Source organism: Pecten maximus, chromosome 19 (assembly GCF_902652985.1).
Source record: "Pecten maximus chromosome 19, xPecMax1.1, whole genome shotgun sequence".
Classification (NCBI taxonomy): domain Eukaryota; kingdom Metazoa; phylum Mollusca; class Bivalvia; order Pectinida; family Pectinidae; genus Pecten; species Pecten maximus.
This window is the reverse complement of record NC_047033.1, coordinates 19921374-19935250: the sequence shown is the minus strand read 5'-3', so window position 1 is coordinate 19935250 and position 13877 is coordinate 19921374. Positions and strand designations below refer to the sequence as shown.

At 35.7% G+C, this 13877-nt stretch overlaps 1 protein-coding gene across 1 annotated transcript; it reads right to left on the bottom strand.

Annotated features, from left to right (window-relative positions):
* Positions 1–325: 325 nt before the first annotated feature.
* LOC117317448 (solute carrier family 23 member 2-like) lies at positions 326–13173 on the bottom strand. The gene is made up of 12 exons (XM_033872259.1): positions 12991–13173; positions 12526–12683; positions 11962–12034; positions 10925–10950; positions 10512–10545; positions 9892–10073; positions 8636–8756; positions 6641–6797; positions 5817–6070; positions 5019–5292; positions 3966–4061; positions 326–575 (listed from the first exon to the last, which is right to left on the bottom strand). Exons 1-12 carry the CDS (start codon positions 13171–13173, stop codon positions 382–384), a joined length of 1752 nt encoding a protein of 583 aa, XP_033728150.1. The 3' UTR covers positions 326–381.
* Between the last annotated feature and the right edge of the window lie 704 nt (positions 13174–13877).

Below are 13877 nucleotides of genomic sequence, written 5' to 3'. Positions count from 1 at the left end.
TAAGGACGGCCAAGCCGTCTGCAAAATGCATGTGTATATAATTAGTAGCGTGTGTTTTTGGGAGGCTGTAGTAAGCGCAAATCGAAGTTATATCATTATGTTGCCGATTTAATTATGTCGATTTATCCCAGAGAAGAGTAATAGTGCAGATAATTAAGAATACTGACACGGTCAAATCCTTGTTTGATACGCTTCATGGTTCTTGATTTGGTATCTTCAGTCTTTGCAAAAGAAAGTGCATTGGTAAATTCCTATACCTTATACCAAGATGTAATGTCGATATAAGAAAAAACCAAATGTGAAGAAATGAACAGCAAAAACTAAAGATATTTCTGTGAATATCTAATATTTCTCTATGCTATACATCAGTTTCCTTGCAGTTTATACCACGCGGCCATTAGTGTTGAAACCTGAACTCGTGTATAAACAAATCGGGATGTACTTCATGATCTTCCACTTCATCCAGCCCTTTGGTATAAGAGGGTTGTACACCTCTAGTCCCTCACTGTATTGATGGACTTGGGCTCCCTTTTTAGGGTCCTGCCATGCCGTAATACCCCGTTCGTCCAGTGTACCTTTAAATATACAAGAAAATCATTTTAGATACTACATCAAGCAGTTGACGATTACAACATCAGGACTCCATGTTGCATATGTCGTTATTGTGCTGAGCAGTTTTTCAAGTAATGTCAAAAACTGATATAAAATGAAAATTTCTGATGCGATCAAATAACATCGGTAATGAACTAAAAACATTGGATACTAAATGCACTTGCAATGTCGTTCTTTACAATCAAACTGTTCCGTATGCATTCTCCCTATCTGAGAACACGTGTACTCTCCGCGTGGCGCAATGTAGGAAAATGAGGGTGTAGTTAGGATTTACAACTTTCACGCATTTGGGTCAAGTACCAACGTAGTTAAAACAGTGCATTTAAAATTCTTTTATTCTCTGAATTTCAAAGCGACAGTATGATAAGCATTTTGCTACAATCGCAAAGTCTAAGGGTTGTACTTCAGCCTTGAGGCAAGGTCTGTAATAAATTACAAAAAAAAAAAACCCAAGTATTTTGCTGTCTCTAATTTATATTTAGCTTTACGAACGATAGTGGATTCAAAACATGGGGCCAAATACTAAACACACAATGTACACACTTTACACATTTAAACCGATGTTGTGTGACAATGGACATCGTGGGCGGAAAGTTATGGTTTGATGATTCTAGTCAAATTATCAGAACTTAAGATAGATACATATGCAATAAACAAGATTTGGGTTTGCGCTGGCAAATTAGTTTAAATGGAGACTGAAATATTTGCAAGTCATGATATAATGAAGCAAAGAATAAGATTGCCCATGATACGATGATAGATTTTTCAACATGTGTATAAGTTATGAACTACAAAGATTACAATTCCAGGAACCTTACTGAAATAAAAGAAAACCGACAGCCCTATTAAGGACGGCCTTCCCCTGTGTTCGAAAGATATGCGTTTTGTTTATGTGTGTTTTGAGTGGCTGCGTTACATATGCGTTTGTCTCCTTGTCCTAGCGTGGATCTGATGATCACTGAAGCATACTGTCAAAGACACCAAGCAGAACACCCAACCTGGTCATGCTATACCGACAATTTGCGAAGTAGTCGTCCCAATCCCAAAGCTAAGTGTAAAGTAGGAGTGGCAACTGCCAATTTCATAGACTCTGATATGTCTCGGCCGAGGGACAGAACCCAAAACTGTTCTCACAGTGGTTAAAGGTAAGGCAGTGTCAAAGGAGATATTGGAAGGAATAAATTTGTTACAAAGAAGAGAAAACATAGATCCAAAATTTAGTCGCATATTACGATCATGCAATGGAGACAGGAGGTACAATCCCTAACCATACCTATAGGGCAGCGAATGTCGATATAAAGCGTTTTAAGATGGGTGCCTTCACCTGCGCGTGCTCCTTCAAAAAAAATTTTTTTCTTTAGTGGAACTATCAAGAATAATTGTTCCTATGCTCAACTTTTTGTATCAAGCTCGCGAGAATTCGCGATGTTTGCCGACCGCCGATATATAGCAGAAGAGCAGACGACACATCAATGAACTATTTGTAGTGATTAGTATATGGTGGTGCCGGTGTCCACTGTTCGACTCCTGGAAATTCCCGGCGGTTTTTTGCATAGGCTACTTTGATCGAACAATATTTTATGGAAAATGTCTATCTAAAGGCTTATTCTACTTTTGAGAAGAATATATACATAATCTGAATATTACAACGAAAATGCGTCCTGAACGGAGATAAGCATTGTTAGCAGCTAAATGAGGAAGAGAAAAAAACATGTAAATGTTACTATTGGCTTAACAACGAAGCACATTAAGGACGTATACTTTTGTTGTTCAGCTTGGTAATGATTATCTAGCCAGTTTTATTTAACAATTAAATGATTATATTAGATCTAATTCCGTAATCAGCATGAGTCGTTTTAGCAAGGTTCCAACGAATCCCTATACGTTTGACAACTTTAGCTACCGGACATTCACGACTTTGCCTAACTTTTAGTTGATGTATTTTATAATTTAAATTTTACACAAAACGTACGGCAACACAAATGTGAAAAAATTGTGAAGACATTAACAGAAACCAATTCATTTTAATGCCAATGGCCATGTACTGATTAGAGTAACTATTTAACTGTAGACAGAGCTATAACCAAGACACTGGACTGTTAATTGTCTCTTATTATTTTCCCTATATTAGCCCTGATACACAGTAGAATAATCAGTAAGCTTAAATATGTAATTAAACCTGTATAGCTACTATACAGTACAGTATTGTTCTAATCATGTTATGTCTGGTTATAAACAGAAGTTATGGTGTTCCGTTAGGGCCAAATTTCCAATATTGCTCCTTTGACCTATACGCGAAGGAGCGAAGCAATGGAGCGAAAACACGGTGGCGAAGGAGCGATGTTTTCGCCCGATGGCGAATGAGCGATTGAACTTCGCTCCTTCGCCATCGTATTTTCGCTTCTTCGCGTTTAGGGTGAAGAAGCGATATTGGAAATATGGCCCTAACGTTTGAATTTAAAAGTTAGGTTTAGATTTGAAAATGGAGCCTTCCAAAAGAAGCTCACACTATTATTTTTGTAGACTTTTCTGTTTTGTTGATTTCCCGATTGTGAATCTCGCTATGAATGAATAAAAACACTTATTTGGAATTAAGAAAGACTGTTATTTTCTTTTTGTATAGAATTTTTCTTAGTATTTTTCCGATAGGGTCATATTTGAGCATATTTCGGTCTTTTTTTGAAAAAAATAATCTATTTGACTATTTTTTTTTTCGTTCAAATTTTAACTCTTCATGGCGTAGACAATCGCTGAAAATAAAATTTAAAATTTTTATCCAGAGTAAAATTTTGATGGTAGGTGAAGGCAACTGCCCTAACATGTGTAGTAGCGTGGAATAAATATGCTGGCTGCATGTCACTCCATTTCGTAAAAATGGTTTCTCTTTTGTCTCCTGATTATGGGACATTGCAATGAGCCCAAACAGAGAGCACTCTGTAACCAACCATGTTGTTCTTGAGGCGACTCAATGTGGGCACCTGAACAGTCCGGAATTTTCCCCGTGTCTTCTAACTAGGGGACATTGAAGAGACCATACTAAGTCTTCTGCTCCTATTGTAATGCTAGGGATCTTAAATGTTTCCTTTCGTTCCTCACTGATCAATTTTCTGTTCTTTGTTTTCCTTCTCAGGGTGTCTCAGTGACTGCCCTCCTCATATGACCCTGGTTATTTCGAGGACATTAAGCCCGTAAAACAAATAAACGTAAACCGTCTTTTACAACGATAAGACTGAAGTAACGACGGGGACCTACTATACTATGAGTAAAAATTAAAATTTGACCAATTTAAACATTGTACATCCTCATTATCTGTTGGCAGAAGATCCTTTTTTCACATTGTGTTGATAGCCTACCTGGTACGGTGTTGTCAAGGAAACAAGCGATAAGTCCTCCAGACAGGCTCGGATTGACAAGTAGGGTTTTCAAAATGTTGTTATAATAGGAATTTCCTGGAAACAAAGGCAACATGGAACAGTAACTATAAACCGATAAACAGATGGTCACAGACAGACAGAGAAATGAACGGAAAGCTATCACACAGATTTACCAAAGTATTTTTATAACTAAATTTTTCATAGCTTTTGTTTGGTTTGGTTTATTATTGATAACGTCATACCAACAGCTATGGCAATTTAAGGACAGTGTGTGCGACTTGCATGCGTGTGAGGATTTCGTATGTGTGTTTTTGGAGGCTGCGGTATGTTTTTGTTCAGTCTCCCTGTGACAGTCCGGAACTTTCGCCGATTTATTGCAAAGTACAGACTGATGTGGTCATTGCAAAGTACGGACTAATATATGTAACCCTGGTAAATACTAGTCGCCATATACCGCTCGGCTAGAGAGATCTTCTCTTTAGCTCGATCGGTTGAGCATAAGACTAGTAAGCCAGAGGTCCCGGGTTCGATTCCTAGCGGAGGCAGTGATTTAAATTTAATTAATCATGCGCTCTGTTACATTGGCGCCCATGTAGGGACCCGGGGAAAATACTCAGGATTGCTCCACAAGCATCGCTGTTACTCCTGGAAACTCGAGGACGAGTTCTTTCCTGGAGGGGGAGTATGTAACCCTGGTAAATACTAGCCGCAATATACCGCTCGGCTAGAGAGATCTTCTCTTTAGCTCGATCGGTTGAGCATAAGACTAGTAAGCCAGAGGTCCCGGGTTCGATTCCTAGCGGAGGCAGTGATTTAAATTTAATTAATCATGCGCTCTGTTACATATAATTAAGGTATTTAAAGCAGTTTTGGCGTTTAAGACAGGTTATGATGTTATAAAAATACTTCTCTCTCGTCGGTTAAGATCAAAAGCGACTTCGATATTCGATTTTATCCTTGAATATTTGGTTTCATATTGAATAAATTTGGACTGATCTGGCAAGGATGAATATTGCACGTTTATTGTGATACCTGTATCAACATCGTCCGGAAATGCCTCTACCCAGTACGGGATCATCAGACCTACAAGTAGACCTGTTCCAATGATCGCTAGGTTCCGGGTCGAGGACAGCGATACTACTTGTAGGTTAGAGAGGACGATACCGTTTAACATCCCGAACATTATTATCATGGCACCACCTAAGACAGGTACTGGAATACTAATGAAGACTGCCGAGACCTTCCCAACGAGTCCAAACACCATGTATATAATGGACACCCACCAAAACACGTCTCTACTCGCTACCTGCAGTTATGAATATATTAAAAATACTATATCTTATATTATAGATACTATATTTTATATTGTAAATATTATAACTTATACTATATCTATTAAACATTATATTACAAATATTATAACTTATATTATAGATATTATATTTCATATTGCAAATATTATAACTTGTATTATAAATGTTCTTCATAAGTATGTCCCCTCTGCCCTACTTCGTCATTATGGACTTTTTTAAATAAAGCTTTATACAATGTTTAATAAATATGTTTGAATATTGAATCTTTCATACTGAAAAATAAACAAAAGTCATCTTAATATGACGTATGCCTCCGATGTTGAGAATGGATCTGGATATTACATCTCGGTGATATTCTGTTAATGAATGTTGTTTTAAGATGTCCATTTTGATATCTAACTTAATGTAACTGTAACAACACATGTTTGGCGTAGCCGAGACAAATATTTATTCCGAATTATCTACACTGACATTGATATTGTTTCATGTTTATGATATCAAAGAAAAAAATATTTACCCTAGTAACACCCAACGCCCCAATGTTTCCTCCGGAAGTGGTCGTTGCGTGACCACAACCAAACATCCCAGAAAGTATACTACCAAACCCTTCGACGGCAATTCCTCGGTTAACGGCATGCCGTGGTGGAGGTGGTACGTTACAAACTCTCGCACATGCGTAGTAATCTCCAATCGAGTCCAAAATTGAGGTTACCGTGGCAATGAGGAAAGCGATGAAAATACCAGCATTAAAAGAAGGCGCCCCGAACTGGTCTAGAAGCAGTCAAAATATCTGTATCATTCCTTCCTAATGTGAATTTTCTCTCTATTAAACAATTATTATGTTTCTTCAATGTTACATACTAGTTGTCCAGTATTGACAGTGACAATGATGGGGAATTTCTCGGTCAAATTCTTCTAAATCCTCATCAAATAGGCCTTGATGTTTCATATATACATTTATTTTCTGCTGAACATTTTTCGGACTCATACTCTTAATTTTATATATTTCACTGTTCGAAAATGTACATATTAATAAAAAAAAAACAAGTCTAATAAAATGGATGAGGAGAGAGTGTAGATAAATATAGAACTAATAACCATTGAAGATTTTCTAAACTATCGTGTATTCAACTGCCAACACCACCTCTGAAATACTTTTTTTCAAATACCTGCCATCACGTATTTGTTTTTAAGTTACGCCGACTTGCTGACCTAATTTAATTCTGTTAATTAAATGACAGTGAAATCATATTATCATTCCTAAATCACACTTCTTTTTGCTGAACCCTTTGGGTAAACTTACGAAATACCAGTGTTAATTATCTCATCAGAGATACTAACTTGGGTAAGGCATTTTGAACCAGGTTGCTGTAGCGATGATCCCCGACCGTGCATCAGTACGGGCCATGTATTGATAATTATCTGGATCGTCCGTCAATGTTCCTGTTATCGTCAAAATGGCCGACAGCCCCCATCCTACTAATATGCCGATTAAAATCTGTAATTAGATTTACAAATGTACTTTCTCAATTAAACTTACAAAATCCTCGATATACTCTCTTAATTGAGTTAATAAAATGTTTTCTAAATACATTTAATATAATATAATATAATATAATATAATATAATAAATTGATTCAATATCATCTTATCACCTTGCCTTTGCTACCATGCTTCACGCGTTTTCATTTAAAGGGTCATCGACATAGGTAAACAAAGTTGAATTTGAAACACAAATAAATATCTACATAGCGCGCCCCATTTAGAATATATTCTTAGAGGAATTGCTCCATCAAAGCATGGTTAACATAAAAGTAAAATCCAATCCCTATATTTACACTTACGGATGTTGTTTCTATAAGTCTTTGTGATTACAATATTTTTTCTTTGTAAATAAAAAAAAATCATATAAAAGTCGGACACAGTGGGAGGAGTCAATTATTAGAACAGCCAATGGTGACGCTTCACAACAAATTGAGACTTGTTTTCCGCGGTAAAAAATAGTTCTGTTTTTTATTATGATATTAACATAAATAACAAAAACATTTTGATAGATTATCATATTTAATATTGTCAAACATGTTATTTTTATACATTTAACAATGGTAAACAAAGCGTGTTGTTTTATTTTAAGAAATATTTCATCACGCGTTCATCGAGAGTAACGGAAAACAGACCGCGACCGAAGCACTCGAAGTTCAAAGGTCAATGTTTCCATGCAAGAATGGTAAACAAATCGGTCTGGTATTGTTATATAGTGACAAAACTTTGCAAGTGTAAATATATATTTGTATAAAAAAATAGCTATGTAATATACCACAATGTATTAATATAGTGTCCTAAAATTACAAATAAGTTTCTGTAGATGCTGTCAGTTTCTTCCTTAGAGTTATCAATGTAGCATGGAATGATTTTAAGTCTCACAAATAACCAAACCTGAAAAAAGCTCCGCTTTTATGCTCACGATAGGAGCATCTGTTTCATCGGATTTTACTGTATGTATGTATAAACACCTATTTTGTTTTGACCCTCAATTGAAAGCGACGGATGTGAGTAATATTACACAAATATGGAATAAAAAGGAGCGTTTCAATCTATAAAAAGTCTTCTATATCATACTTTTAAGGTATTTAATGATAGTAAGAAGGAAGTTTTTTTAGGACAAATTACTAAATTTGTGGGTTGGACCTTTTCAAGAAATATACCCCAAACTCAGAAGTTGATTTTTTTTTTTCCAAAAAAAAATCTTCTTACCATGTCAAGATTTCTTTATAGTGTCTAATCAGAGCATTTTCGGTGTTTGAAATGCCTCCTTATATGCCCTTTATCTGTGATATTATTCACAGCCGCCATTTTCATTTCAAGATCGAAATTGAGTCAGTGTTTATACATGTCATAGTAGGAATTTGTAAATGTTAAACATTACTGATTTTACTTGATTCGCTCTTTAGATAACCCTTAAAAGTAACAACCAACGAACTATCAAACTTTTATGTGTTTAAACCGATGGCACATTGACCCATACAGCTGAACAGACGTAAATCGTTGGAGTATAATGTTTTATCTCGGTTTTATTTGCTTTGTTCAATGTCCTACAACAGCAATCAACCACTGCAGGTGCGAGAAAAGTCTATGTTCGCTGTAAGACACAGCAGTTTGATCGAAGAAGACGACTATTAGTAGACCTTCGTAAAAATCGAGGATTCCTGTCTGTGTCGTCTAATTAGGGGACATTTTAGAGACCAACTATCATCTAGGATGATTAGAAAGAAAAGAAAGATTAATGATATAATCCTACAGATACAACATCACGCCCTATTTCAAGGACAATCTTACCGAAAATACTTGGTGAAAAGGAGACCAGTACCAGTAGAAACCCCTCCGCCTGGACCAAGCTGGACACGGCATCTTCTTGTTCCCAAGGTAAAGTGATAGAATAATGGCCGTCCCAGCCGTCCTGGTTTCATTTAGTCGTAAAACGGAAACAGGATACATTTTCGAAATTTCAATCAGCAAGTTTAAAATATCAATCTCTTTCAATAATGAAACTACTGTTGATCATATCTGAGTAATATTATGTATTGAACAGTGTAAAATGAAATATAGAAATGCGATAGAAAAAAGACAATATCCTGTTTAGAATTATTCCTAGTTTACAGTGAGCATGGATGATGGCAAGTGTGAATTACATCAAACAATAAAACATATATAAATATCTGCTTTATATAGATATTCGTATTATGCATTGTTTCCCTGTGTTTTGTAATATCAAATGAATCGATGAGCTTATTTAATATATTTACTTACACACTATGGGGCAAAGAAGTAATTCAAACAGTGTAAACAATAAGGTTTGTTAAATTTTCGAGGCAATCCGCCCCTTTATCAAAACACAAAAAATCACAAATACAATCACATCATATATATAAGAAGTACTGGAAATACAATAAAATACAATAAGAATAATGTTTTAGTAACTGGAGAAACCACAATGAACCCTTCGGCAAACGTGGGCCGAAGGCGGATACTAGCGTGACTGCATCATGTTCAAACACTAGAACGCTATGCGACCAACGGCAGAGATATTTTGAATTCCCCCGCACGTGAAAGTATTCCGAAGGGTTCGAAGACGATTCGTCCCTAAACACTGCTAGTGGACGACATTGCATTTATATAAAAAATGTTGCATTATCGTCTCTACAGTGATTGATTAAATATCGTGTACAAAGTCTGAAAAACTTTAGAAAAATATGTGTTAGATCATAAGAATTATAGAGAGTGGTGTGAAAAAACTGCTACAAATATTTATGAAGACTGAAAATATAAGAAATACGAATGCCGAAGTGTCCCTACAGGACGCTACGGGAAACAGACGATTCGGACCAACTCGGACCAAGATGCTGTTGCATGATGGCGGGAGGCGACTAAATGTGAGTCTCAAGATGCTGTTGCATGATGGCGGGAGGCGACTGAATGTGAGTCTCAAAGAGCAACAATGAATAGATGCCCCAAAAAGTACAGCAATTATGAAAAATTTAACAAATTGAATAATTAACTACATGAATAGTTAGATATAATGGTCAGATACTTACACACTAGATATACCCCAATGAACTTTTGAAAATTTCGCCGTCGCCCGGGATAAGAATATACCAGTGAGCAAAATAGTCGGCACTATGGTCATCGGGCCAACAAATCGGAGGAGGAACCCAACTGTACCCGTCACTCCAATCAGACAGTGGACCACGCCCACCAGGATTAGACAACCCTGGAACTGGAAACAACAGAAAAATACAGAAATATCAATACAATCGTATATCGTATTTCTAGCTCAAAATCAATAAACGTGCGGGGAAAAAAAAGGAAATTTGAAACCTTGAAAAATGCAAATATATTAAACTTGAGACACGATACAGATGTTCATGAAAATATCAGATGCTTAGATATATTTCTTTAAATAAAATATATTTGAGTTTGGTTAGGCTTTGTTCAATGTCCTACCAAGAACTAAGGTCATTAAAAGACTGCGACCCCTGTGTGCGAGATGAATGCATGTTAAGAATGCGCGAGGTGTGGACGGTTGCGGTTATTTTGTACTGACAACAGGCAAACCATTTATCTAACTATCATAATGCTGAGTGCTAAAATGATGCCAAAATTGATATTGTACCCCATCGCAATACTTTAACAATATCTTTTATTCTTTCCTCACTGCTACGACTTTGTGTTTTGCTTTCTTCTTTACCCTATAGATGTCCGATATATCATAAATGTATCATAATGGCATTTAAATATACTTGTATACTGTATAGCCAGAGCATATATTTGCCGTATCATACATTTATCACAATGACATTTTAATATACATGTATAGCCATATCATACATTTATTACAATGACCATATCATACATTGATTAAAATGGCAATAAAATATACTTGTATAGCCATAGCAAACATTTATTACAATTACAATGAAATATGCATGTATAGCAATAGCATAAATGTATCACAATGACATTGATATATACTTGTATAGCCATATTGAAAATGTATTATACATGGTATACATATTATACATTTATAAAAATGACAAAGCAAAAGGTAAATTTCACAATTTCAAATACTGATATGTGCTAGTTATATTACACATGTATCAAAATAGCAAAGTCTACAAAACATGAGTATAAACATTTGTATTGATAACTGGAGCTTTAAGAGTCTTTACATATCACTACTTTTATTTACTGTTCTATCTTAATGTTTCGTTTGTAGGTGGCATGATAAGATCATTCTGGTGTTCCTGTATACTTATGTAGAGTGAATACTACATCTTACCTCTTGCAGCTTAGAAAAAGCCAGTTCCCTTTTAAGATTAATAGTTTCCATAGTTACATTAGTTTCATAGAAACTACCGTTTGATAAAGTTAGATTGGTCTGGATCTGTGAGTCTAGAAAAGAAATCTGATTGTGAACATCAAATTCAAATCACATTAAATAGCCGGATTATGACTTACATTCCGCCCTTATACTATACTTTCTTGGCATTATAATAAATGTTTGTTAGATACTGTATTGTTTCGTAAGACTATACAGCACTAGAAAAAATACACTCACACACAGAAAAAACGAAATGCTTAAGTAGTTGAAACTGTTCTTTAAAGAAATATTTACTAGACTTACATGTATTCGATTCCAAAATGTACATAACATTTCATTCTGTTCGGCTAATAAAATACAAACCTGTTACGGGGATAACATTTCACTCTTTTCCCAGTCGGACCTTATTCACAGGTATCATATTTCGCAAAGCGGTGCATGATAAAAAATTCCAATTAAGGATTCTATACATTTATTTGTATAAATATATATCCATTAGTTATTTCTTTTCGCGCTATGTGAAAAGTCCGTGAATATACAATCTAATTAAAATCTAGATGGCCATTTCCACTACATTCATGTAACGTAGTGAGAATGACCATCTAGATTTTAATCAGATTGGTGAATATATACTGTAGTGAAATTCCCTAACTATATTGTATACAGTACGTTTTCAAAACAACTAAATAGCAATTTATGAAATAACTAGACAGTACTTTCTTAGCACAGCCATGATATGCGTTGTCAAATAAGTTAGCAACCACTTACCTGGAACATCGCATATATTTTTGTTCAGTAAACGTATTGCCATCAGAGGTATGACGTAATCAGCACAGGAGCCTTGGAACACCGGTAATCTGGTGATTGAAAATATACGTGGTAAAAAAGGAGCCTTGGAACACCGGTAATCTAGTAATGGAAAATATACGTGGTTAAAAGGAGCCTTGGAACACCGGTAATCTAGTAATGGAAAATATACGTGGTAAAAAGGAGCCTTGGAACACCGGTAATCTAGTAATGGAAAATATACGTGGTTAAAAGGAGCCTTGGAACACCGGTAATCTAGTAATGGAAAATATACGTGGTTAAAAGGAGCCTTGGAACACCGGTAATCTAGTTGGTTAAAAGGAGCCTTGGAACACCGGTAATCTAGTAATGGAAAATATACTTATTAAAAAGAAGCCTTGGAACACCGGTAGTCTGGCGATGGAAAATATACGTGGTAAAAAAGACTTTGAACACCGGTACGTGATGAAAAGCAAAGGCAAACCAACAAGGAAGAAAAGAACAGAGATACGATGATACGATGATGTCCAAAAGATGGAAAAAAAGAAGATCGATACTTCACCTGATACCAAGCGTAACCATAAGCAGGGTTGTGAGGCCACTCATAAACATGGTTGAGCTCAAAAGGTCTGTTTTGATATCCGGGAAATCGTCAGCACATGCAGCGTCTGCCACGAAGGACGATACTGCCAACGAGGCTGACAAGACAATGAGAACTTGCTGAAAACAAAAATATATTCGAAAAAGCAGAACATAATCATAAAAGGCAGTATGGATTACAACATTGTGTGTAACAGCTCTATTATGAGCGTAAATAAGAAGATTAAAATTTTAAAAAGAATCAGTTTCTATGTACAATTGGCTATTTTAATGCAAAGTATTCTACAATAGAAACAACTATCATTTAGTTAATCTCGTGTAAGCGTCGAATCAGACCCTCATTACATTTAAAAATCACTATAAAGAACATCATTTATCGCGAAGGTTTAAATGTCAATCATGGAATCATGGAGTTGTATCTGTGTACCTGGAAGGCACAAAAGATCGCCATCTGAACTGGGGTCCGATCAGAGACATTGTAAAGCAACCTCCTTGGCATATTTCCATACTCAGTAGAAACTTTGCCTAGTTCATTGCTAGATGTCACACAGTCTTCTGTATCGGTTTTATCCATGGTGGCTGAAACTCCGTCCAAGTTTATTTTCTCCATGGCTTCAATTTTTTTTCTAAAAAAGAAATATTCGTTAACAAAAGTTTACACTCGATTCTTACAGGAAACTTGATGTTACAGTTTTTTTATAATCCAATGTTTAAACCAGGCATTATTGTTATACTCTAGTGGGGAAGGTTGTCCGTTATGGCATTACATGATGATACACGTTAGACAATACTAAACCAGACAAAATTATATTTTTATATTACTGATGCAAAAAATACCTTTTTGATATGGCAAGAAATGTCCTGTTTGAGAGTGCATGAACCGCAGTGTCCTGTACAACTGTGTATTCAGTGTACATGTGTAATTGGACTTCATTGGTATTTTACATCCAATTATGGCGACACATGGACAACTAAAAACAAAGTCCTCCGTTGCAAAACAGATTTGTTAATGTTGACTTATAACACATTTTGCTGTATCACGTTTTTAAATTATTTTCCATTTCAACGTATGCTTGTACATACCTAGTTAGTCTGCTGCTTGTTAGATAGTAATTTTGTAAATTGCGCGATCAACCGAGGATACGTTTTACAGACCTCTGGTAGTTATGACAGAAGTAACAATCATTTGAAAATCTGCATTCTACAATATGTTCTACAATGCAAGAATGTGATGTCAGATTTTTAACCTTCGGCAACCGAGGAAGGGATAACAATGGAATTTTGCACTCACCATACGCACGCATATCAACTCAG